The 27,480-nt window shown below is 48.6% G+C and overlaps 1 protein-coding gene across 1 annotated transcript in view; it reads right to left on the bottom strand.

Moving 5' to 3' along the window:
- Positions 1 to 26,606, bottom strand: part of LOC144268845 (antigen WC1.1-like) — a 37,612-nt gene extending 11,006 nt beyond the window's left edge. Inside the window, exons 1-6 of the mRNA XM_077824121.1 lie at positions 26,543 to 26,606; positions 20,951 to 21,265; positions 8,184 to 8,498; positions 7,625 to 7,939; positions 3,262 to 3,579; positions 2,868 to 3,182 (exon numbers count right to left, since the gene is read on the bottom strand). Of these exons, the coding sequence (XP_077680247.1) occupies positions 2,868 to 3,182; positions 3,262 to 3,579; positions 7,625 to 7,939; positions 8,184 to 8,498; positions 20,951 to 21,265; positions 26,543 to 26,606 (1,642 nt within the window). The remainder of the gene's footprint in view (positions 1 to 2,867; positions 3,183 to 3,261; positions 3,580 to 7,624; positions 7,940 to 8,183; positions 8,499 to 20,950; positions 21,266 to 26,542) is intronic.
- Between the last annotated feature and the right edge of the window lie 874 nt (positions 26,607 to 27,480).

Genomic DNA, 27,480 nt, shown 5'->3' with positions numbered 1-27,480 from the left:
GAGAAGAATGAGGGGGGATTTGATAGCTGCTTTCAACTACCTGAAAGGGGGTTCCAAAGAGGATGGCTCTAGACTGTTCTCAATGGTAGCAGATGACAGAACGAGGAGTAATGGCCTCAAGTTGCAGTGGGGGAGGTTTAGATTGGATATTAGGAAAAACTTTTTCACTAAGAGGGTGGTGAAACACTGGAATGCGTTACCTAGGGAGGTGGTGGAATCTCCTTCCTTGGAAGTTTTTAAGGTCAGGCTTGACAAAGCCCTGGCTGGGATGATTTAACTGGGAATTGGTCCTGCTTCGAGCAGGGGGTTGGACTAGATGACCTTCAGTGGTCCCTTCCAACCCTGATATTCTATGATTCTATGATTCTATGATTCCAGCTCTTGCCCAGGCTGCAGGCCTTAGATGAGAACTTACAATCTCGTAGCTGGAGACCAGGCAGGGTCACATGTGTGTCAGTTTTGCTGAAAACAGGTATTAGTCTTGTAAGAATGTATTGAGTGTTTAGACTTTATGAAATACTGGTTAGTTGCTGCAGGCATTAATCTCACTTGTAATGTCTGTGGTCTATGCAACAAGAACATATGTAAGTTTTGCTTTATAACTGAAAATGTTTGCTCTGAACTTGTGAACTCAGGCACGGGAATGATCCCCGCCGCCCATCCCCTGCATGTAGTACATGCAGAAGGTCTTATCCCATTGATTTGAAGGCTGGAAGAGGGAAATAAAAATAATAGATGGGAAGATTTTTCATTTTTTTGGCTGTTTGAACTTTGACAGGGCTAAAGAATCCAAACTGAAGCCCGAGACCCCAAGGGGTTACCCTTGGATCAGCGCTGAAGGACATTTGGACTTGACAGATCACTACAACTCTGTCACTCCGAGGATATAAATGGTAACTCATTTGTGTGTAGATGATTGCTTGCTTTAACCATGTAAACAGCCCTTTTATTTCTTTTTCCTAATGAATAAACCTGTATATAGTTTATTACAGGATTGGCTACAGGCATTGTCTTTGGTGTAAGATTCAGGGTACCAAGTGATCTGAGTAAGTGGCTGGTCTCTTGGGATTGGAAGAAACCTGAATGTGATGTGATTTTTGGTGTAAGTGACCACTTATCACTAAGTCCAGTTTGTTTGGGTGACAATAGACTGGAGAGTCTAAGGGGACTGTCTGTGACTCCATGGTAAGATAGATACAGTGATTCAGGACTAAGTTCCCTCTAAGCTGCGTGGCCATGTGGACGCACAGAAGGCTATCAAAGGCCGCATAGGCATGCAGCCACAGGGGCCTAGAGTGGAGAAGCACCTCTTCCTCAGCCCTGGAGCTGCCGCAGTGGGGAGAGGTGCCTCTCCCCTGGCCCCAGGCTGCTGCAGCAAGAGAGGCCTTGGGGGAGTCCTCTCTTCCCGCTGCAGCCCCAGGGCAGCCAGAACTACAAATCCCTCATCCCTGGCCCCACCCCAGAGCTCGCACCCCCAGTCAGAGCCCTCACCCTGTGCACAGCCACCCTCTGCCCCAGCCTTGAGTTGCCTCCCACACTCTGAACCCCTCAGCCCCAACCCCACCACACATCACCTCTAGACTGGTGCACATAACAAAATTCATTCCGCACATGGATGTAAAAATTAGAGAGAACATTGGTCCAGGAGTTCACATCTGTTACAGGCTTGGTGAAATCTACTTATAGAACACATCAGCAGTTTGGGGTATTGCCTTGTTTCTCACCATCTGCCCTGAGGTGGGCACTCAGTGCCGTGAGCCTCTACAGACAGTGTGACAGGGATCATGAGATCAAATAGTCTGACCTTCTGTAAAGCAGCTGCATAGAGCCTAATAACTTGAGTTTGACGTAAGCATAGCTTCCAGAAAGGCATCCAGTCTAGACAGGAAGACTTCAAGAGATGTAGAATGCACCATTTCCCTGGTAGTTAGTTCCGATGGTTAATCATCCTCCCTGTTAAAAACCTGGGCCTTATTTGTTATCTGAATTTGTCTGGTTTCAGCTTCTAGCCATCGACTCTTGTTCTGCCTTTCTGCATTAGATTAAAGAGCCCTTTAGGAAGTGGTATGTTCTCCTTGTTAAGGGACTTATGCCCTGTAATCAAGTTACCTCTTGATCGTTTTGATAAGCTAAACAGATTCAGCATCTGAAATCTCTCATCGTAAGGCTTTTATTCATCAGATCACTTTTGTGGCTCTTCTCTGCTCCAATTTTTGTGGACATAAGAACTGGACACAGTATTCCAGTATCTGTCTCACCAGCATCATGTACAACAGTAAAATTTAGTCCCCACTCCTACTCACTACTCCCCTGTTTATAGATCCAAGGTTCGCATTAGCCCGTTTTGCCACACACGGCACTGGGAGCTCATGTTCAGTTATTTCTCCACTGGGACCCTACATCCTTTTCAGTCACTGCTTTCCATGATATAATCTCCTTTAGATACCTGAGATGTAGCCTTCTAGCATTCTAAGGAGGGATAGCTCAGTGGAGGGATAGCTCAGTGGTTTGAGCATTGGCCTGCTAAATCCAGGGTGGTGAGTTCAATCCTTGAGGGGGCCATTTAGGGATCTGGGGCAAAAATTGGGGATTGGTCCTGCTTTGAGCAGGGGGTTGGACTAGATGACCTCCTCAGGTACCTTCCAACCCTGATATTCTATGATTCTAAGGGAAATCTTGCAATATCTCCAACACCTCTGGGTGGGAGCTGAGGACTTTCTAATGGTGACCCTGGTAGGCAGTTACAGAAGGGAAAGGGAGGCAGAGACAGTAAGTGAGAGTGTCATTCTCAGCAATCTCCTTAAACATCTGCCCCCTCCATTTAATCCCCTGGTCACCAGGCTCACGTGTGCATTCCCAGAACAGACCTGAGCAGAGAACTCCCGCGTCCTCTTTGTGTCTGCAGTTGTGCTGGCCCCAGCCCCCGGAAGGACACGCCCAGAGATCGGATTCGTTCCCAGAGCAGTTCACATCGTCCAGCCAGATCTGCCCGGATCCTTGCCCGTAATGAGCAGAGACAGTTGCACTGATGGCACGTCCACATCCCAGTTGTTTGCAAACGACATCGGAGTCTGACAGATCCCAGGAATCATCACAGACTGTCCCCCAGCTGCCATTGTAATAAATCTCCACTCTCCCAGCACAGCGACCTGTCCCATTCACCAGTCTGATCCGCCGGCTCCCTGCAGGGATAGATCCCAGCTATTAATATGAATTTTCCTACTGAACAGACAATGTTTGTGAGATTTGGAAATGAATCACCTGAGCAAAGGACACCGACGTCCTCAGCAATTCCTGCCTGGGCTGTCTCAGACGTGGAGATGTCACAGAGAGTCAGACGAGTCTCATTTCCTGCACACTGGACTCTTCTGAGACCCACAGGGCCCGTTCCATTCTGAGACTTCGGGGGGATAAAAGCTTTCTCAGCGACTCCGCACTGGAGCTCCCTGCACACCACGCTGGCATCGTCCATGTCCCACTGGTCATCCAACACTCTGCCCCACACACCACGGAGGGAAATCTCCACTCTCCCATCACACCGGCTCTCTCCATTCAGGAGTCTGAGTGATTCAGAGTGACCTGGGCTCAGGAGAGATGGGAAATACACTGAAAAACACTCTCTCTTATACACTAGAAATACTGCACATGAAATTGTGGACTATTTCTCAATAAGAAGGTATAAGCCAGTCATCAGAGTGTGTCACAGTGTTGAAGGGAACAACCTCTGTCAGAAGACACTTATTCCTGTGAATCTAAAAGTGGAAGGTGCTGCAAGGATTTTAAAACTCTGAGCTTGACACAAGGGCTTGCCAACAGACTCTCTAAATGAGTGAGCGAGGGAATTCCTGCAGATTACTGATTGGGAAAATAGTCTCTGTGTGTGGTGGTGGAATGGCTGCTGAGGTTTGTAGTCACTTTATCCAGGCTTAAATGCCTGGAAGCCAGTGAATGGTGTCTGCACAAGCACTTAGCAGGTGGGTCGTGAATGATTTAGGCAAGTTTGCCTTGAGGGAGTTTGGCCAATGGAAGAGCAGGGTTCATGGTGGTCAGGAACAGGTTATTGTTGGTAAATTCCCTTAGTTCCCCCTGATCTTTGCTCAGCAGGTGGCAACCTTCTTGGTTCACATGGATCCAGTGCAGGAGCTCCTAGTGTTAGATAGTTCCCAGCACTGGTGGTTCTAACTGGAGCTGTCCCCTGAAATGTGGTGTCATCTCTGAGTCTAACATGAGATTTCAGCTGATCAATTCATAGCACAAGAAGCAGGTTGTGTGTGGGGTGGGGAAGGGGACGTGCTCTGTTGGTGAATATTGTGACTCCCTTGGGATGTGAATCTCAGTATTTGTGTGTGTCTTAGAATTAGAGAGTCCTACAGCAAGGTGGTAAGTTAGGAATTACTCCCCGAGTTCAGACCCAGGTGCAGCCAGGAGAGACTGACAATGTTAAAAGACAACAGCAGAGTCAGTGCAGGGCACACCCACTGGCTGTGCCGGGTACAGTATGTACTAGTATGGCAACCTGACAGGTGCAGTGTGTGCGCACTGGATCCAACCAGCTCAAGGATCTCAGTAGCCAAATGACATTTCAAGGCGAAGAGTGAAATCCTGGCCCCACTGACGGCAATGGTAAAACCTCCATTGACTTCAACGGAGCCAGGAGTTCGCCCGAAGACTGGTCCAGGAGACTGCCTGCATGCAGCTAGTGTAGTGCAGGGGTGTAGCCACGGGTGGGCTGTGGCCCACCCAGTTATCATCCAGGCCCACCCAAATCAGGGCTGGAGCCCCCCGAATCCACAGGCTGGGATTCCCACCCCCAGCTCGGTGTCCAACAGCCTGGCTGCATCTTTCTCCTGCCAGCGCCATGCGCTGCTTCCCTGGTCTCTTACCCAAGCACTAGCCCCATGGGGGGTGTGCCTCGTGAGGGCAGGTCTGGGTGGGGCTAGTGCTGGGGCCAAAGACATGGGCAGCAGCTCCCAGCACCGGCAGGAAAGGGACGTGGCTGGGCTGACGGACACTGAGCCAGGGTCGGGGAGGGTGAGCAGAGCTTGAGCCCTAGTGGGACCCCACTTTGCCCAAAAGGCACGCTTAGGTGACCAGATGTCCCGATTTTATAGGGACAGTCCTGATATTTGGGTCTTTTTCTTATATAGACGCCTATTACCTCCCACCACTTGTCCAATTTTTCACATTTCCTATCTGGTTACCCTAGGCACGCCCCGCAGCCTCTGTGCCCGGGCAGCCTCAGCTTTGGGTGCCTGCTGAGCGGTAAGGGCCGGCTGGAAGGGGTGGAGGGAGGAGAGCCCCCCTCCCTCCTGCCCCCTTCCCAGGGCACCGGATTCCTCCTGCACCCCTCCCTCTGCTCCTCCCGTCACAGCCCCGAAAGCTGGGGCTCAGCCAAGTTTCCTGTCCTAAGTATGCCACTAGTGTAGTGTGAGGGCAGAGAGTAGATCTGGGGCTTTCCGAGGAGGCTCATGGATATAACTGGGTACCACAGCCCCTCAGGAAGGCCGGATGGGATCACAGCAGATGGAGCTCATATGGAAGGGACCAGGTGCTTTTCCTTAGAAGGGATTCTCCTTCCAGCAATTCTAGGGAGAAATCAGCATCTTTCATGTGCTGAGGAGTTCCCTCCAAGAACCAGGGTATGGGCTGGGTATCTAGTTAGGAGAGTCCGGGCAGGGCTGCAGGGAATTCAGTTAGGAATGCCGGTAGCAGCCTCTGTGAGAAGCAGGAGAACTGCCAGGTTTTTTGCCCCCAAGGTACAAAGGTATCAGTTGTAAAGAGGAGAGTAGATGTCTGTTGAGAGTTCTGGGTGGCCTTGGGCAAGTCACTTTGCTTTTCTTTCTCCGTTTCACCGTTTGTAAAATGGAGCTGTGACATTGCACGCTGTAGGATTTTATGAAAGTATGCTGATGAGTGTGAATATAATGTAACTGAAATATGCTTCCTGCAAAAGGTCTTTTGTAAGGTATAATTGCAAAGTTTATAATCTACTGAGTGTGGTCATCCTATTTGTATAAATGTATCACTCGTGTATCTGAAACTAGAAATATGAAATATAACTCTGAGGTCCTATTGTAGTTATGCACAGTGTGGGTCATTCATGGTGGTTTGGAATCTTAATGGCTCCCATTAACCAGGACAATTGACTGTGGATTGCTCTGTTTTACTTCTAAATCTTCCTGTATACTAGCAAGCATGTAATGAAGTCTTACAGTGACATGTGATCTTGGCACCTGAACTTGAATCCATCTTTAACCTGGTGCTTTTCCATTGAAAAGGAGGGGTGGGAACCCAGAGAGGGACAAAGGATTCCCGCCTTATGCAAAAGATATATAAGTGAGTGGAACAGAACAAACTGGGCAGCCAGCATGAGAAATCCCCTCGCTACCACCTGAGCTGGAACAAGAGCTGTACCAGGGAAAGGATTGTGCCCAGACTAGGAAGGCATCCAGTCTGTGAAAGAAACTTATTGAAACATCTCTGAGGGTGAGATTTTATCTGTACTCAGTTTTATTACTGTATTAGGCTTAGATTTGCGTGTTTTATTGTATTTTACTTGATAATTCACTTTGATCTGTCTGACACTACTTGGAACCACTTAAATCCTACTTTCTGTATTTAATAAAATCACATTTTACTTATTAATTAACCCAGAGTATGTATTCATACCAGGGAGGGGGGTAAACAGCTGTGCATATCTTTCTCCGAGTGTTATAGAGGGCGGACAAGTTATGAGTTTACCCTGTATAAGCGTTATACAAGGTAAAACGGATTTATTTGTGGTTTGGACCCCATTGGGAGTTGGGCATCTGAGTGTTAAAGACAGGAACACTTCTTAATTGCTTTCAGTTAAGTCTGCAGCTTTGGGGTACGTGCTTCAGACCCTGGGTCTGTGCTGGAGCAGACTGGAATGTCTGGCTCAGCGAGACAGGGTGCTGGAGTCCTAAGCTGGCAGGGAAAGCAGGGGCAGAAGTAGTCTTGACACATCAGGTGGCAGCCCCCAAGGGGTTTCTGTGATCCAACCTATCACAGGAGCTAATAATAATAATACTTACCCACCTACTTCCCTGGAGTTTGGTGAGGGTTTATTAGTGTCTGGAGAGTACTTTGAACACATAAAGCTCTGCAGAAATGGTGAGTACTCTGGAGAATCAGGCCCTGAAGGTCTCAGGTTGCTGCTCAATCACCCCAAATAAGTAGGTTTCAGAGTAACAGCTGTGTTAGTCTGTATTCGCAAAAAGAAAAGGAGGACTTGTGGCACCTTAGAGACTAACCAATTTATTTGAGCATAAGCTTTTGTGAGCTACAGCTCACTTCATCGGATGCATACTGTGGAAAGTGTAGATGATCTTTTTATACACACAGAGGTATTTTTTCATGCTTTGTGTGTATAAAAAGATCTTCTACACTTTCCACAGTATGCATCCAATGAAGTGAGCTGTAGCTCACGAAAGCTTATGCTCAAATAAATTGGTTAGTCTCTAAGGTGCCACAAGTATTCCTTTTCTTTTTCCCAAATAAGTAGCGAGTTGGGAATTTTGGCTTTAATCGTTGTAAGTACTGTGGGGCAGCATCACACACTGAGGGGCAGGTGTCCTTAATCCAGCATCTCTCTTGCACTTACCTGAGCAAATCACACCGGCATCGTTGTTGTGTGAGCACGGAGAGGCCCCCAGGGCAGTAACAGAGCAATGGCCCAAATGGGTTTCAGTCCCTTTGCAGTGAAATGTGTCTGTCCAGACAGAGCCAGTTCCCTTCCCAAAAGACCCTCCTCCTGGGGCTGATTCAGCGAATCCGCACTCGAGCTGACGACAGAGAACGTTGGCGTCTGGTAAATCCCAGCGTGAGTCACAGAGGGTTCCCCAGGCACCAAGAACCTGGATCTCCACCCTCCCTGAGCACGCTGTGCTGCCGTTCACCAGCCGGAACCCTGTGAGCCCTGGGGAGAAGGGAGAAGGGGTTTAGAGAGGGAGCATTTAAGATATTTTAGATTAAATAATAAAGAAAAGGAAAGTTGGGGGGGATTGAACCCATTTCCATTATATTGAGTTGTTTAGGTTTTACTGGAAGCTGATAGCAGCTTTGTTATCCCAGCTTCCTACAGAGTAGGATCATTTTTTTGCTGCACCCTACTCTAGAATACACATCACTGGGATTTTAGAGACATTGTGCCAAATTCTTACGTGAGCATATGACACTTGCATCATTTGCATGTGAGCACGTCTGATTCCTGTGTGATATCCTGGGACAGTACATGAAGTGTGACTCATTCCCTACACACTGGAATTCCTCAGTCCAGATTGGTCCATGTCCTTCTCTGAAATGAGCTCCTCCTGGGATAGATAGAGCTGTTCCACACTGTAGTCCATTACAGATAACACTGGCAGCTTTGAGATCAAAGTGTGCATCACAGATTGTAGCCCAAGTGTCTCCATGTCTTACTTCCACACGTCCTGAGCAGGCACTGTCCCCTCCAACCAGCTGGAGCTCAATGTGTCCTAGAAAGCCAATGAAGGATGAAAATTACAAAGGAGCCTTAGGGAGTTCGTTGTTCCACTGCCTTAGAACTTTAGCCAAAAGCCCATCCTGGTGCAGTGGGACAGTGCAGGCAGCAATTAGACATTTTAAAAAAAAACAATGTACTACAAATGGAAAGAGGGGAATTTAATAGCAATCGATATACATTGGAAGTTCTGAAATGTAGAAAATCGATAAGGGAAGCTAAAGCTATCAGGGAAAACTCCAAAGTTGGCAGGGCTAGGAACAATAATGACCATTTTTTTCAGTATATTAGGAGTAAAGACAAACAAACAAACAAATCCTAACAAAGGTGTAGCCCATTACAAATGGAGATGGTAAAATAGTTTATAATGATGCAAATAAGACAGAAGTGTTCAATAAACTTTTCTGGTTTTGGATAGAAGCAGGAAGTGTATTCATACTATGTGAAGAGGGTGAACCACTCTGCAGTCTGTTGGTAACTAAGGAGGATGTTAAACAGTATCTAGTAGGGATAAACTTTTTAAAAAAATCAGCAGGCCTGAATAGCTTATGAAATCTTGGAATAAATAGAAATGTAGGACTGGAAGGAACCTCAGAAAGTCATCTAGTCTATCCCCCCACACCAAGAGAGGTTTAAGTATACCTAGTCCATCCCTGATAGATGTTTGTCTAACCTATTCTTAAAAGTCACTAATGACGTGTGCGACGGGTTCGGTCACAGACACCCCCTTGGGACTGTCACCTCATGTTCTGAAATTACCTCTGAGCCCGTTTTCCCTGCCAGCTTGGGACTCCAAAACCCTGCCTTGTTGAGCCAGACATGCTAGCCTGCTGCAACACAGACCCAGATCTGGTCCACACCCCGAAAGCTGCAGACTTCAACCAAAAACTGCTCAGCAGGTCACCTATCTCCAGCATCCAGACACCCAGTTCCCAGTGGGATCCAAATCCCAAATAAATCCGTTTTACTCTGTATAAAGCCTATACAGGGTAAACTCATAAATTGTCCACCCTCTATAACACTGACAGAGAGATATGCACAGCTGCTTGCTCCCCCAGGTATTAATCACTTACTCTGGGTTTATTAATAAACAAAAATGATTTTATTAAGAATAAGAAGTAGGATTTAAGTGATTTCAAGTAATAACAGACAGAACAAAGTAAGTCATCCAGCAAAATAAATAAAAAACATGCAAGTCTAAGCCTAATACATTCAGAAACTGATTACAGGTAAAATCTCACCCTCAGGGATGTTCCAATAAGCTTCCTTCACAGACTAGACTCCTTTCTAGTCTGGGCCCAATCCTGACCCCTGGTACAGTCCTTATTAGTTCCACCAGACATCTGAGGTGGAAAACAGGGGTTTTCTCATGACTGACAGTCCCGTCTGTCCTGCTCCACCTCTTTTTTATAGCTTTGGCATGAGGTAGGAATCTTTTGTCCCTACCCCTCCTTCTAAATGGAAAAGTACCAGATTTAAGATGGATTTAAGATGGATGTCCTGTGAGAACTCATTGTTCATTACCCACAGGCTGGCCCACACATACACAGGAAGGCTTGCAGGTAAATAAACCATCTACAACCAATTGTCGTAGTCAATGGGAGCCATCAAGATTCTAAACCACCATTAATGGCCCACACTTTGCATAATTACAATTGGACCTCAGAGTCATACTTCATATGTCTAGCTTCAGATACAAGAATGATACATACATACAAATAGGAGGAATATATTCAGTAGGTTATAACTTTTGTTTTGATACCTTACATGAGACCTTTTGCAAAAAGCATATTCCAGTTACATCATATTCACACTCATAAACATGGGCCGTAGTTTGCGCACCCCTGACCTACTGACTTCAGTTTACAGCAGCATATGCTCAGCAGACCAGACCCCCACGGTTACAAGGAGGCCACCCATAAAATGTGGAACACACAATTAATGACCACCTGTGAAATATTTGGTTTCAGAGACTTGTCAAGCATCACATAGGATCTCTGTGGCAGAGGCAGGGAGAGAATCCAGTTCCCCAGGGCAGGATTCAGCTGCCTTAACAAGAGACCCTCCTTTCTCTTTCTGCAATCCCCTGCCTCACACACAGCACACTTCACAGTTTCTGCAACCAATGAAGCAGGGTCCTACACAGACCAGCCTCCTTCACGCCACAACCAACCCTGATTCAGAGCCCTGTCGAGCACAGGCGTAGTTTGACTGCTGTATCTGGGGGGGACAGAGAGCGCTCACACACACACACACACACAGACGCATGCTGAAGCCAGTTATCTTGTCTCACTGACTCTCCCTCCCCCCACCCCAGCCTGGAGTGGTCTCTGGGCTGCCAGGGCTGGGGGCGGGGCAGGATGGCTCAATGGGTGAGCCCCAGCTGCTGCTGTCTGCTGCAGCGACCTGAGCTTGGGAGCTGTGGCCACTCCAGCACCGGCTGTTGCAGAGATGTTGCTGCTCTGGGGCCTCCCAGGGCCGTTGCAGCCGCCTCCCTGCTGGGGCTGCTGCTGCCGAGGGGACGCCACATGCTGGGCTCCCGCTCCCCGCTCCCATTCCTCTCTCTCCTTCTCTTCCCATCCCACCCCCTTCACCTGCCCGCTGCCCCGTGCCCCTCCCCCTTTCCCAGTGTCCTCTGCCCCCTGCAGGCACTCACCGCTTTACCGGAAACGGGCAGGCACTAGGACCCAGGCAGCCGTGCACAGCTGCAGAGCGACAACCCGGAGCAGCTACTCTCAGCCTCAGGAGAAGTGGCTCCATCCCCCCCCACCCCCGTTCCCTGCACCGACCCCACATGTCCCCCCCATGCCTTTCCTCTGCCAATGCCCCCCTGCACCCTCCCAAACTATGCCCATGCTGTCTGTCCTGTGCACTGAATGAGGCAGGGGTCTCATGGAGAAAATAGCTTGTTATCCTGTAATTAAAGAAGGTATCTCAACGCAGGTGTACAAGTGGGCCAAAATAAAGTTACAAAGACAACTTTAATTCTGCCATTTCGTTATTTTTTACAGCTCAACTTTGCAAACTTAACATTCCTTAAAAGTAATGTTTTTGTGCATAATTTCTGTGGTTTTTAAAAAAGCAAACTGAAAAAACAGAAGTTCCAAGATTCAGAATCATGTTGCCACCCTCCGGATGCCACCCATCTCAGTTTTACCCGGACAGTCCGGTTTTTGGCTTCTGTGTCCAGATGTCATTTAGGGTTGCCAGGTGCCTGGTTTCCGACTGGAAAATCCAGTCGAAAAGGGACCTAAATGACACCTGAACCAAAAATCTGGTTTCCATGGGGGGGGGGTGGGGAACCGGGTCATTAATCTGTGCCAGCCCCTGCTCAGCCAGGGCAGCTTCGTACCTGCAGGCCGGCTCCTTGAGATGATCCAGCAAGTGACGAGGGGAGAGGGGGAGTGAGCGATGAGGGCAGAGCCTTGAGGGGAAGAGGCAGAGAAGGGGCGGGGCCTTGATCCACCACAGAAGCCACTTGAGCTAACGGCGTAACTGACAGTAGTAGTAGGTTGTCATCCTCTTTGTGGACCAGCACTAGAGCGGGATCAGAAAATTTTGTTGGAGAGTTTGACAGATATTTGCTGACAGCAGGGGAATGGCAAAACTCAGGGATCCTGGTTCCATTCCAGGCTCTGGAGAGGTGTGTGTTCTGGTAGTGACAGACCCGTCTTCCCCTGTCCCCCGAAGCCTAACCCCTTCTGCCCCATCCCCTCCAAGCAGTCCCTGTATCAGTCCTGTCTCTTCTCCATCCCTTGCTCTGTATCCCAGTCTCATTCTTCTTGTCTACCCAGTGCCAGTCTCCACTCCTCAAGCTTCTCATCCCCAGGCCCAGTCTCCTGGACAAGCCAGTCCTAGACTTCACCTCTGGCTTCCTCTGCCAATTTCCCCCTGTTCTCTGTGCTGTCCCTCTGGGGTCCTCAGCTGATCTGTTTCTCACACTTATCCCTGCCTTGGGTTGTCCTGTCTGCCCCAAGCCCCAGTTCCCCTCCCTGGATGCCTCTTCCTGTCTCAGGGTTTCTCTCTACACACACTTAGCTTGTGTCAAACTGGGGTATAAATTTACCCTGCACTAGCCTGCTGCACACTCAGTGTCCCTGTGGAGCCTGCTGCTGCGCACTAACAGTTCCCTAGTGCTTGGAACCGGGAGAGATCAAAGCACACAAGGGAACTGCTCGGGCTTCTCTTTGCTCCCACACTAAATCAGTGCCACTGTATCCGTGCAGCGGCGCCGATTTAACACGTCTGGTGAAGATGCATTACGTCGATGGGTGAGCGCTCTCCTGTCCACATAATTAGTCCACCTCGTTGAGAGGCAGAAGCTCTGCTGGTGGGAGAGCGTCTCCCACTGACATAGTGCAATGCAGACACTGCTTTAAGTCGATGTAAGTTACATCGCTCCAACGGGGGGAGTTGTTTTCACACCCCTGAGCGATGTAACTTACATCAACTTAAGCAGTGCTCAGCCACACCTCCCCCAGGGGCCATGGACACTCGGTTCATGGCAGGACAGTGCAGGGTAGATTTACACCCCAGCTTGCCACGAACTAAATGTTCATGGAGGTCTGCTCTCAGTCTCCCACAGCCCACTCTGGCTGCTTATTCCAGTCTCATCACCCAGTTAGTCTCAGACTCCCCTGAAACCCTGGTTCCTCATCTGGTCTGTTTCCTCACCCACCTCCAGTTCCTCCCCACTGGTTCTTAGTCCCAGATTCCTCCCCCAGTCAGTCCCAGTCTCCCCCAGCTCCCCACCTCCTTGCTCAGCACATCACAGTCTCTCCCCACCCACTCCCTGTCCTAATCGCCCTGCCTAGCCAGTCCTAGTCTCTTTCCCCCTCCTCCCAGTCCCAGGCTCCTTGCCCAGCCAGTCCCCATCTCCCGCTTTCTCTCCCAGTCCCAGTTTCTCTCCATCCACCAGCCTCCAGACTCAGAATATTCCCCCTGCATCCTTATCCTCATCTACTTTCCCCTGACACCCCGGTCTGCATTCAATTCGGGTACCTTCCTCCCGACACTGCCTGGGCCCAATAGGTGGATACAGTCTCCCTCATCTCCGTTCTGGTGCCTGGTGCCAGTCTGGCCCACAGCAGCCAGGAGCATAAATTTTCAGCATAATTTTATTGGTTACACATCTTGCCACTGCTGCAGCCCCTCTTCGGAGACCGTCATCTTCTTACGGTGAAGGGGCTTGCGTGCTCCAATGATCCTCAGAGCTATGTTGTCGGGAGATTCATTTTTCTTCAAATTTGGTGTAATGAGAAGATTACAGAAGACTTGAGGAATGCTAACATTGGTACAATCTGTAAGAAAGGAGATAAATTGGAGTGTGCAAATTATCGTGGCATTGACTTGCAATCTGCAGCAGGGAAAATTCTTGCCCATATCCTCTTAAACCGATTACTTCCCCTTGCTGAGGAAATATTGCCGGAATCTCAGTGCAGTTTCAGACCATCCTGCTGGCCAACCAATATGATCTTCTTGCCCACCAAATCCAGGAAAAGTCTCGGGAGCAAAATCAGGACCTGTACATGGCTCTCATCGATTTGACAAAGGACTTTGATTCTGTCAATCGCGAAGCCCTGTGGGAAGGTGCTGGCCAGTTTTGGCTGCTCTACAAAATGTATTAAGGGCCTAAGGCTTCTTCATGATAAGATGACTGCGACCATTCTCTGTAATGGCCTAGAGATGGATCTTCTCATTGTCAAAACTGGGGTTCAGCAAGGATCCGTTATTGCTGCAACCCTGTTCTCCAGGTATTTAGCAGTCATTTTGGTCCTTGATAAAGACCACCTCCCCACTGGAGTTGACATTCAATATAGAATGGATGGGCTGTTTATTAATCTTTGACATTTCTGCTCAAAGTCTAAAGTCCTCAGGGTGTCCATGACTGATCTTCAAAACGCTGATGACTGTGTCATCATCACGCACACTGAGAATGACCTTCAGTCCACAATGGATTTTTTTGCACACACTTACCGAAGCTTATGACTCTCACTCCATATCAAGAAAGCTAAAGTGCTCCATCAGCCTGCTTAAGGCCTTGCACATGAGCCACCACAAATCACCATCAAGGGACAGACTTTGGAGAGAGTTGAGGACTTCTGTTACCTCGGTAGCCAACTTTCTCAAAATGCAAAAATGGACAGTGAGATCCAGCACAGGATCCATTGCGCAAGTGCTTCCTTTGGGAAACTGATCTGGAGCATTTTCACAGACCGTGACCTACGGGAGGAAACCAAGATCCAGGTCTATGAGACAATTGTTATTCCTACACTCCTTTATAGACGCAAAACCTGGGTGACCTATAGACAGCACTGTAAGAGTCTGGAGAGGTACCACCCACGATGCCTCTGGAAGATCCTTTGCATCAAGTGGGAAGATCGCTGCACTAACACCAGCATCCTCATCGAAGTGAATGTCACCAGCATTGAAGCAATGATCCTCACTCACCAACTCCGCTGGGCTGGACATTGTGTGCGGATGCCAGACTCTCGCCTCCCAAAACAAGCCCTCTACTCTCAGCTCACCCATGGTCAGAGATCCCATGGTAGTCAGAGGAAACCCTACAAAGACACACTGAAAGCATGTCTCAAAAAAACTCATCACAAGCTGGGAGGAGCAAGCAACCAACTGATCTCAGTGATGCCACATCCTCCAACAGGCAGTGGCCCACTTTGAGGAGAAGTGCCTTGCCCTCGAAGTTGAAAAGAGGGAGGGAGGGAGGGAGGGAAAGAAAAAGAACTTTCTCCCAGCAGGCAGCTGACCCGTCAGGAAACATCTGTACCTACTGCAGGCAGATCTATGGTTCCAGGATCGGACTCCTTAGTCGTCTCAGGACCAATATGTAAATCTGTGGTGGAGATCATCCTGGAATGGAGGGATCGTCAATGATGACGATGATGCTGCTGCAACCAATGAGGCTGTGGGCCTACAGACAACAGCCTCTGCCACAGTGCATCCCTGATTCATTCCTTTGTCACCATCCAGCCTGTGCACTGACTGAGGCAAGGACCTTGGCAGAGGAGAATGTTTTGGCAAAGTTTGGTATTAATCCAACCAGAAATGAAAACTGAAACTGGATGAGAAGAGGTTAAGAGAGACAAAATGGCTGAGGTAATATCTTTTATTGGACCCACTCTTGTTGGTGAAAGAGACAAGCTTCTGAGCTCTTCTCTGTCAGATCAAACATTTGTCTCTCTCCAACAGAAATGGGTCCAATAAAAGATATTGCCTCACACGCCTTGTCTCTCTAATATCCTGGGACTAACATGGCTACAGCAACACTGCGTATGAGGAGACGACTGTCACTTTTGGGAAAGTTTTCTAGTATTCTATCAGGTCAGCATCTCTGAAAAATCGCAGAACCATCACAGCTCCCGTAGGTGTTTGTTCTCAGTGATATCCACTGCACAGGGCAGTTTGTCGACAGATGACTGGTTATTTCTGGAATAATTCTTAATAGACCCAATCTTGAGTCCTTTATTCTGTTTCTACTCAGTCTGTACAAAGCAAACTCACATTACAGTTGTGATGTTATTGACATGAACTGTGACCTAATAGATCATTGTCTAGGGGAAGGTTGTAGTTTGCTGGTTATGATTATGCTGCCTGTATGTGTGTATCATTTTTGTTTTCGAAGTTATGAATATTGGCTATGTACTTGTAAGTAGAGTCAGGATGAGCTCCACCCTGACATCTGGTGGTGAGGTGTGGCAAGTTGTGGAAAAGAACTTCAGGGGCTGATCTCATTTGTATAGGCACACCCACCCCACCTAGAATGAGGCCATAGCTGCCCAAATGGTCACTTTGGCTGCTGTGGGATCCCCAGTGTCTCTGTTATTGGGGCAGGAAGAATAAATTTTTATTACCCTGATTATGGGAATCAAGGACAGTGGAACTCTACTTGACCTTTTGTTATGATGGAAGGACTCGCCATCAACTAAGTAGCACTCGCTAGGCAAGGGACATGGGTTCCAAAACTCTGTGACTTGAGAGAGGCTGGAAATAGGTATTAATATGTGGTAGTATGGGTCTCTGGTGAGGGCCTTACATGCTAATTGCATTTCTTCCTCTCTCCACTGTGGAATATCAGAGCTAATTTTGATTCTATTTGGAGTCTAGTTACAGGCTGTTGAGCTGAATTCACTTTGGGCTAATGGTGCTTCAGCACTGAGTTTCCCCTACTACAAGCTGAAATCACTGAGTGTTGTATTAAGTAGTGGGGGAGCCTGAAGCTATATGGCAGAGCAGTTTGTGGGATGAAAAGTGGAGTGACTGGCGGAGCAGAGCCCCATGGAGAGGTGGGGCCATCAGCGTTAGACCATGTAAGGTGCCCCTTAACAAACCCCCCGCCCATCTCCACCCAGGTTGGTAGGTAAAACTCTGCAGATAAACTTTTGAACTCTGGGGCTGCCCTTACCCAGGACAGAGACTTTTAGGGTCGTTGGACTTTTGGGACTTTGGGTGATTTGGGGTTGCTGGACTCAAGAACCAAAGGGCAAGGACATACCCCAATTTGCTTGGGGTGGGTTTTGCTCATGGGTTGTGTTACGAATCCTGTTGGTGGTGTTTCCCCAACATAATGCCACATTGTTTCTCTCTGTTATTAAAAGGCTTGTTGTTACACTCAGACTATGTGCTTGCGAGAGGGGAAGTATTGCCTCTTGGAGGCGCCCAGCGGGGGTGGTATATATTTGTCCCAGGTCACTGGGTGGGGGCTCGAGCTGGTTTTGTATTGTGTTATTGGAATGGAACCCCTAGATACTGAACCCAGCCCTTGTTGCTACCAACTCTGACAGGCAGAAGGGTTACATACTTATTTGATTCTAAGTAGCCTCAATGAAGCATTTAGTCGGCTTCTAGAGAAAGGACTATTCTCGGTAAGTGCCCAATCAAGAAACACTTAACCGACAATGGACTTTGGGAGACACCAATCCACATCTGAGCTTTCCTGGGAACATTCAAACTAACATGTAAACAATAGTATCAGCCTGCAAAAAGCTGAATCATTCATAGACATGACTTGCCCAGGTGACTACAAACTCCATTTTGTGCAGGGGATTTCTAACCACAAAAGAAAGACTATATAAGGCCCTGTAGAACTACCTTACCAGCATAGCAGGGATGAAAGGGAGCCTTCCAGCCCAGCTAGCCCCACCATACTATACCTGCAGCTAATACCAGGCCTAGAGAACAGAAAAAGAGAGAACCTGGCCGGGTTAAGGGCTGACAGGTAAAAAAGCAGGAACTATCTACCTCTCTCCCTGAAAAAAAAAAAAACACTAACCTACCAACTGGGACAGGTACCAGAAAGTAGTCATGGTCTCCTCAGTCAAACCTTCTCCCCTCCTAGTGAGGTTCAGAAAAAAAGGATTCTCTACTGTGCACTTGCTCAGTGAGCAGCACAAGGCATTGTGCAGTTGTTATTTCCAGATTAGTGTGTTTACATTGGTGCAGGTCGATCTGTTTTCTGCAGAGTTTCAAAGTCCTGACAGTGAAGCTCATTTTTGTAAAGTTCCTGCCCAACCCCTCTTTTTATTGCTTAAAAATACTAGGAAATGGCAGCTGTGAGCAGGGTCTGAATGAGTTCTCCCCTGACAGCTGCGGGGATGAGGAGAGACTTTGGGAGCAAACTGTATTTACATGAACACACCTACTCTGCCTAGATATCAACAGATAGAGCCATGTTGCTCAACGTGATCAACTTGGCTAATGTTGGGTTACAAAGCACCTTAGTACTGAATGCAGGGGTAGTGAAATGTTGTTATCAGTGTTGTTTTCTTTACTGTATGAGTAAAGGGGAGCAGAACTGTGCTTAACCTGTCCCAAATGAGGGGGTCACCCTCAGCTGAAAGAAACTTGTTAAGTCAGGGACTTGAATGCTAGACCACTGTAAATCTAAGAAGGGTGTGTTAGCTAGAAGGTGTGGATTCTTCCTAAGGGTTCCTGGTCTGGTTTAACCTGTTTCTCTCCACTGTTCAAAAATAAAGCTAAATAGGTTTTATTAGGAGTCCTTTAACCATGTTAAGTACTTACTAGAGCTGAAAACACTTGTGGTGGAGTATTATTTCTGTCTAGCCTGCTTTATTGAGAGCTGACAATCATTAGGCGCTGCATGGACTCTTAAGAGAGTGATATGCACAGGTATAGTAGGGAGGCCAGGTGGCTGACAGAGAAAAACAGTGGCTGGTAAGCTAACTAGCTAAAGCAAGTGCTCACATAGTAGAGCAAGCAAGGTGCCTTCTTCTCTGGGTAGAAGGTGAACTTTCACAGATGCACCTCTGAACTCTGGGTTCTTGCTGACCAAGGACAACCACTGTGAGTGGGGTGTGATGAGGGAGCAGAGAGGGGCACAGAAAAGGAACTTTTGGTTGTAGAACTCAAGAACATGAGGTGGAAGGTGCTGCCCCACACACGCTGGGGTAGGTGCCCTGCTCACAGTTTTATGTTTATGAATCCTGCTTGCAGCATTTTCCTGAATGAATGTCAGCTGATTTCCCTCCTTTCATTAAAAGTTTCTTTTCTACATGCAGACTCTGCTTGAGAGTGGGGAAGTATTGCCTCTCTAAGTCACCCAGGGGTGGTGTGTAATTTTCCAGATTACTGGGTGGGGGCTCAAACCAGTTCTGTGCCATATTGTTGAAAAGGAACCACTAGGTATTGAACCAAGCCCTGGTTGCTGCTGGCTCCACCTGGCAGAAGGGTGACACATACACACACACATCCCCCACTAACCATGTGAAGAGAATGTTGAGGTGTGTCACTGAAACACTCAAAATCCAGGAAAGGGTTGAGATTAAACCCTGCCCTAAGCTCCCATTGCCAGGGGGAGCTGCTAAAACTTTTGGAACTATAGGAAAATATTCTACCCTTCCTTGCGCTCTTTCAGGGGAAGATATTATTCCTACTAAATGTTAAGAAGAGAGAACTTAAAAATAAAACTTATAATGGGTCTGTAGCTGTAATGTTAACTATTCAATTACAACAAATGCCTCCATAATATGATATTCCTGTGCTGTGTAGGGTTGAGGTATATTTTTGGCTGAGCTCTCTATTCTACTCTAGATCTACAGGGTATCAGAGAGTGTGAAATTTTCTGTTACTGGTTGGTCCAAAATGTGAGAAGTAACAGAGCAGATGGGGGAGTGCTTTCAGCGAAATCTAATTTTGGCCAAGCTGGGAGAATCTACCCATTCCTTGGTCACCCTATGAGGATGGCAAAGGGGCTACGTACATGCCCCAGCCTCTGTATCTCTGCGGTTGGGTGTCTGGGTCTGGATTTTAGCATGAGTGTAACATTTTCAAAAGTGCCTCAGTGACTTAGGAGCCTACGTGACATTTTCCTTTTCCATTTTCTCTCCTATCTGCATTTTTAGACCCATTCAGAGGGAAAGGGAAAGGAACAATGTGGCACTGAAACAACTGGAAATGAGATAATGAAAATGCTTCACAGTCACACAGGGGGCTCCTCAGTGCCCAGTGACATGAACAGTAATAATTGCAGCTGTCAAGGTTCCTTCCCCACTCTGAACTCTAGGGTAAAGATGTGGGGACCTGCATGAAAACCTCCTAAGCTTACTTTTACCAGCTTAGGTTAAAACTTCCCCAAGGGACAAATTGATTTTACCCTTTGCCCTTGGAATTTCCACTGCCACCACCAACCTTTAACTGGGTTTACTGGGAAACGTAGTTTGGACACGTCTTTCCCCCCAAAATCCTCCCAAACCTTGCACCCCACTTCCTGGGGAAGGTTTGGTAAAAATCCTCACCAATTTCGATAGGTGACCACAGACCCAAACCCTTTGATCTTAGAACAATGAAAAAGCATTCAGTTTTCTTATCAGAAGATTTTTAATAGAAGTAAAGAAATCACCTCTGTAAAATCAGGATGGTAGATACCTTACAGGGTAATTAGATTCAAAACATAGAGAATCCATCTAGGCAAAACCTGAAGTTACAAAAAAGACACACAGACAGGGATAGTCATTCTATTCAGCACAGTTCTTTTCTCAGCCATTTAAAGAAATCATAATCTAACACATATCTAGCTAGATTACTTACTAAAAGTTCTAAGACTCCATTCCTGTTCTGTCCCTGGCAAAAGCAGCATACAGACAGATACAGACCCTTTGTTTTTTCTCCCTCCTCCCAGCTTTTGAAAGTATCTTGTCTCCTCATTGGTCATTTTGGTCAGGTGCCAGCGAGGTTACCTTTAGCTTCTTAACCCTTTACAGATGAGAGGAGTTTTCCTCTGGCCAGGAGGGATTTTAAAGGGGTTTACCCTTCCCTTTATATTTATGACAGCAGCTCAGTAATAACAATAATTACAGGACTTGCTCTGCTTTTGGTTCATTTCTCGTTAGGGTCACAGGCACACAACACGCTGTGGGTTCAAGCCCTTTTGTCTCAGGGGATTTGTCTTTCAGGACAGAGTTGGCTGATTCTTACCTGAACAGATCACTCCAGCATCCTCTGTGTGATCACAATAATGCACTCCCCATCCGCTGTTCCTGCAATGCCAGAGAGCAGACTCGGTACCACGACAGGCAATGTTATCCAGCCAAATTGGTCCAAATCCTGCTCCAAAATGAGCATTACGATGGGCACTGACAGCAGCTCCACATTCCAACTGCTTACAGACAACCCCAGCATCTGCCATGTCCCAGCCAAAATGACACACCGTCCCCCACTGATCCTGGTGTTTAACCTCCACTCTCCCGGCACAGGGGCTGCCTCCATCCACCAGCCTCAGCTCCTCAGCACCTTCAAAGACAGACACAGAGCAGGGTCAGAGCAGCAGAGAGCCCCCTCCTCAGCATTATCACAGCAGAGTCCGCGCTCGACAGCAGGGGATCCGCGCCCACAACCAGGAGAATGGGACCTGCCCAGAGCTGCCTCATGGCACCACCTTCTAACATCTCAGGGCCTCGCACTTGGGGCTGTCAGTGCTGCAGCTCTCCCCATTTTATCCCCAATCTGGTGGTTTGGGGAGTTTTTACCTGTCTCGTGAGAACACGATGGAAGGCGCCAACTCATGGAGTTTCTCTTATTCCAAATGGTGCCCTCTCCTGTCACTTGTCACTGGGGCTGAAGCCAGTGAGATGGTGGGGAGAAGGTCCACAGTAGGGTAACAGAGAGGCAGGAGAGAAAGTCAGAAGGGAGGGAAGGGGAGGGGCGGGGCGGGGAGGGGACAGGGATCTGAAATTGGGGCAGGAGGGAGGAGTGGAGATGGAGCACAGGGTGGTCTGGAGGGAGAGAGGGGGTTATTGAGCTGGGGGCAGGAGGGATGGGTGGAGAAGGGGGTTTAGAGAAGGGGGTCTGCATGAAGAGGTGGAGAGAGGAGGGGGTCTGGAGTGGGGGACAGGAGTGAGAAGTGAGGAGGGGTGAGGAATTGGGCAGGAGAAAGAGAGGGGAAGGGAGAGGGAGCAGAGGGGGGCAGAAGGAGGCATGGGGAGAAAAGGGGGCTCTCAAATGTGGGGAAGGGGGAGGTAGGGTGGGGAAGGGTGGTCATGTGTAGGGGGAGGAGTGAGGGGGCCTGAAGCAGGGCAGCAAGAGGGTGAGGAGGGGAGGGGTGTGGCGCAGAGGATGGGAGTGAGTGGAGAGAGACTGGAGCAGGGGTATATGCAGGAGTATTGGGGAGGATGGAGGAGTGGGGATGGAGTGGGGAGTCTGGTGCTGGTAGACAGGAGGTAGGGGAGGGGTTCTGGAGCAGGGGGACAGGAGGGAGTATTGGGGCGGGGAATGGAGTCTGGAGTAGGCAGGGGATGGGGTCCGGAGTGGGAGGGGCAGGAGCAAAGGAGAGAAGGAGAGGAGAGGGGAGGGGGCTCTAGAATGGGGGCAGTGCTTTCCCACCTCAGGCACAGAAGTTGCGGAGCCGTGGTGGGGGAAGCCTGGGAAGTGTTGCTGTTTGCAAATGGCTAAATCAACTCTGTCCTGTTACGGTGACATTATAGCGGATGTGAATGGTTGATGTCAATGTGAAGGTCTCGAATATCTGTAACTCGCCCCTGAATAGTAACAGAAGTTCTGTCTGAGTGTGAACCACGCTGCATGAATTAGCTCAGTGGCTGTCAAACTATTTCCCAGTCAGCCCTTCGTCTGTCAGAGGAACTGAACCAGGAGGGGAGAGCGAAGGCAGTGCGGGGCAATGGACAGCAGTTCCCCGTCTCAGGGGTGAGGGGAGGGTAAGCGCAGTCTCCAGCTGAGCAGCTGGGGGGAGTCGTGCAGTTCGGGTGCATTGAACAGTGACTTTTCAGTCTGCAGTTCTCACCCCCACGCTGGCCGAGGAATAGAGGGGGGTTCTACAGTCCAGAGACAGACTGAGTAACATGACTGGATGGTTTTTATAACCTCGTAATTTTTGTTCTGTGGAGCTTGGCATCACAGCCTTGTGCTCCCCACAGGAGTTTCCTCTCCCCACCTCCCCACACATTTCCCTCTTCCGCTGGTCTCTTTCCACCCGCCTCCCCTGGGCTCTTCCCCCTTCTCTTCTCCCCTTTCTACCTGGCCTCTCCGCCCTGCATGTACAGGCTGCTCCTTCCCCACATGAGAAGCAGACTCTGCCCCCACTCCCAGACACTGGCTTTTCTCCCAGTAGCTCTCAGCTCCTCCTCCTGCCCCCAGTTGTCTCTAGAGTTGTTTGTATCTGTGGGGGTTGTTGAGAGGCAAAGCTGGCTGCTGTGAGCGAGGCAGTTAACAGGGAATGAGAGGAGGGGCCACTGCCTGCAACACAATCATGGGATATTGGCTGGGAGAACTGGCCCCCAGGACAGGGTGTGAAGAGCCAGGACTGTCCCTGAGACTGGGAGCAAGTACAGGTATCGTTACAATGCCCAGGAGTTACGGCTACATGCAGAGTTCCACTGTGACCCCTGGAACAGGCTGGTTGCAGCAGTGGATGGCTGAGCCAGGGACACCGTGTTTGTGGAGACTCCGTGGAACTCAGAGAACAGTGCAGTTCACACCACAATGTGGCCAGACCATCCTGCTCCTTTAATGCCAAGGAAATACAAACCACTCACTTTGCTGCAATCCACAGGGGCGTTTATTCAGGTACAGCTCACTTCAGTGCACTCCCACAGGGAACCCATGGGGCCTAGTCTGCACGAAGAAAAATAGGGGCTTTTTTTCAATGGATTTAACTCCGCGATACTCACTTGTGGCAGGACCCAAGGCTGCAACACTGCTGTAGCTAGGTGCACACACAGTTCTGTTTCCCTGCACCCAGTAGAAACTAAGAACAGCCAGCAGTTTCCTTGCTCAGAAATCCCCCAGCCTGCCCCTCCAGTGAGCTCCAACTGACTTTGTTTCTTTTCTGCTTCCAAGATCCCGGTCACAACTCCTTCTACTGGCTTCTCCCCCAACAGACACAGTCTGACGCCAGTATCCTAGCCCCTGTATTGGCAACAATGGAAACCCTTGGCTTAGCTCTGCCCTGACCATGTGCCCAGTGCCTTTGGCAGTAGCCCCCATTGTCTGCAGCTGTTTTTACTACCTAAAGGATCTTGATTGCTCTGTCTGTTGAGCCTAAAATAGAGTTCTCGCCCTGCCATTGGCTTTCATGAGGTCTGTGATTGTCTTAGGATCGAAGACTCCCCAATGGCAGCCATCAGCACCTTTCAGGATAACAATCACATTTACATACTGCACCTCTCATAAGCTGGCTCCACTTCTGTGACCCAACTTGGAATAATGACCCCACCCAGCACTCTGAATGTTGGGGAAGTTCAGATCTGGGTCTGGCGTGAAACCTGCAGCTTTGGCCCATCCCTGATATATTCTCATTTGTTGGCCTGAACCCCACTGAATTTTACAAATTAGTTTTACCGCACAATGTAAAGAGGTCAATAATTGTGAAACATGATCTTCTGGCAAAGATTGACCTGGCCTCTACTTAGAGCTCAAGGAGGAGAATTGTGGCACTGAGGGAAACGGAAGAGTAGCTACATGGTGATATCCCCTATGTTGTAAACTCCCCCACATCACTGTGGCTGTGTCATGTGAAGCAAACTCAGATTTCCAATAGAAAATAAAAAAAAATATGAAAGAGATGATGCACATTTCCTCAGCAATCAAACAAAAATACTTTGAGCTGAGCATGTGCTTGGCATCACTATATGACACCATCCCACAATTGTGCAGTAATTCATCCCTCACGTGGTAATAATTGTCCATCCCCTGTAATGTCAGTCTGATCAGCAGAAGTCACCACAGAATTCCATGCTTTCCGGTCATGTACAGCTGTGTTATGGGCTCTAATCCCAGCACATTATATAGGAACTTCTTGGGAATCTGAAATATAAAGTCCAAGTCACCTGCTAGATGGTTGGTTTTGTCAGGATTTTCTGGGTACCAGCCCCCTACTCACTTCACAGTGACTGAGCTGTCTGTGAAATATACATCAGGGCAGGTTTTTCTCAAAGACAATAATTTAGACTGACCTTGCTGATTATCAAGGTCAGGGTCAGTTTCTCAGGCTGGCACAGCAGCACATTGGGTTCCCATGAACCAGCTACTGCTGAGCAGTTCACTGCCCTGCTAGACACATGGATCATTCTTGTGCTGCTAACACCAGCCCAGCAGGTTCCAATCACTGTATTATTTCAATCATATCTGGGTCCCACCTTCAATTTGAATCCTATTGCTGATCAGTTTTGGAGTCTTTGGGACAGATTCACTCCCTAAGACACACCAGCACATGCTGATGTACCTCATGATCTGCTACCCCCACCCGCATTGCTGTTAAGTCTTCCTGGAGCTGGGACATGGGATGGCAAGGAGCCTGCAGTCCCCTCTGTGCTAGAGGAATGAGAGCAGCCCTGAAACTGGGCAGGAGTGGCCTTGAGAGAATGAAACCAGTGTGGCCGTGAGAGGCCCTGATGCAGCACCTCTGCCATGTAGCTTGTGCTGGTCGGGCTTCTCTAGTCTCCACCTAGGATTCAAAGCTTCTCTGCTCCAGCAGAAACAGTGGGGGAGAGAGGCAGGGCTCCTGCAGGATAACTCTTCCTGCTGGCAGAGCTTCCAATACTCCCATGGGAACAGGGCATTGCACACTGCACCCCAACACATGCACAACCCCCTTCTCTGGGAGGAATCAGCTCTGGGTTTATTTGGATAAATCCTGCTCACTTCAAAATTGCAAAACTTCTTCTGCCTTCAGTGAGTGAATGGGGCAGTGAGGAGCCAGGACTTGGCCCTTGGAGCTGTTGGATTCTGGACCAAACAGACGTTTCTGTTGGATCCCAAATTATTGATGTGTTTATTGGGATTGAAATTACTAAAGCGATGCCCAGCCAAGGCTCTAGGCATGCAGACGGCATGGATAACACTCAAATCCCTTCAGCATGAAGTGACCATTTCAACAGGAACTCCGCCAGGCAGACACCCACAGAAACTCCTTCCCACCCTTTTCTCTTTATGTGACGCACAGCCTGGGTCCTTCCCACCCGCACCCCCAAACAAGTGTCTGTTGCAGTGTGCCCAGAAGGTCACCAGATATGGGCTATTTTGGCCCAAAGGGGACAAGAAGTTTCAGAGTCCTGGAGCCCTCACAGAAAGCACCCTGCCAGCCACCCCTCTCCTTTATAAAAAGGGGGAACCAGCTCAGGTGCCCCCGCTAACCAGAGCTGTGGCCGTACGTCACGGGGAGAGAGGGGATCTCTCAGGGAGGCTGGTCCCAGACCATTCAGGACTTTATAAATCATCACCAACACCTTAACCTCCACCCAGAAATGGGCAGCTAGTGCAGACCCTCTAGCACGGCTGTAACATGCTCCCAATGAGATGTGCTGATCAGTGAGTCGCTGCTATTTGCACCAGCTTCGTTCTCTGAATGGTTCTAAGGTACAGCCCCACATTAGGGTCATTTGAATAGTCCAATCTCAAGGTTACAAACACCTTGATAACAGTGGCAAGGTCTAATCCCGAAAGGAAAAGTCACAACGTCCAAGCCAGGTACCAATGGTAAAAAGCTGACTCTAAAAGTTACCACCCTAGTTCCACTTAACCCAGCTCCCCTGGTGAAACACTGAGGAGACTTACCTGCAATGTCCTGAATTGTGAGGAGAAGAAGCCACAGCACCAGAGGGGAGAGATGGCCCTTCATTGCCAGCCTGACTTGCTGTCCCCCTACTCACTGCACTGGCTGCCTCTAAACACCTGCCAGAGCTCCTCTGTGTCTGACAAGTGACAACAAAGCAGTGGAAGGGAAATATATAGATTCAGAGGCTGACATCAGCTGCGGGAAGGAACCAATAGCAAAACCATCTGCCTTTTTAGTTATTATCAGTGGTTTTATCTGTAACTTTACGCAGCTAAAACATCCAATAAAACTCGAAAGCAACAAACATCACCATATATGAGTGATGAGCCCCCTCCTGACATCAGGTTTACCACAGCCTCAGATCATCGGGTAACCCCCAATCTCTGGAGCCAGAAGGAAAAGTTCTGCACAAACTGTAGCCGTGCTGTTTCTCGCCTTGATAGATTCTATATCATATTAAACATGAACTGGGAGACATTAGAGGCAGGCTATTTTATAAACTAGGAAAGAAATCTCTTGTGCCAAAGGTGATCATTACAAGACCAATTCCCAGTATAGGACATGCCCAATTACATTCAAGGACAACTCACTAGAACCAGGTTGTGTTGCTCAGATCAGCTTTATAGGAGAAGAATTACTCAGCAGCATCTGAAATATTGACAGTTCTTCTACTAATAGGCCTTGGGGCAGGGGTGAAAGTGGGCCGGTACAACATACCAGTAAAAAATGGCTGCTGGTATTGGCCTGTATGCAGATAACCTTAAAGCAGCGCTTTAACATCATTGCCCCCCCCACCCAGGCTGCCAATGGGGGCCACAAAAGGGGCAGCTGCCCCGGGGCCAGCAATTTAAAATTTAAATCTCCGCTGGAGCCCCCCGCAGCACAGGCCAGGGAGCGCGGATGGGCTGGCTGCGGGAGGCTGAACCCACAGCCCCGC

The sequence above is a fragment of the Eretmochelys imbricata genome, chromosome 1 (assembly GCF_965152235.1).
Source record: "Eretmochelys imbricata isolate rEreImb1 chromosome 1, rEreImb1.hap1, whole genome shotgun sequence".
Classification (NCBI taxonomy): Eukaryota; Metazoa; Chordata; order Testudines; family Cheloniidae; genus Eretmochelys; species Eretmochelys imbricata.
This window is presented reverse-complemented; position numbering and strand designations above follow the sequence as displayed.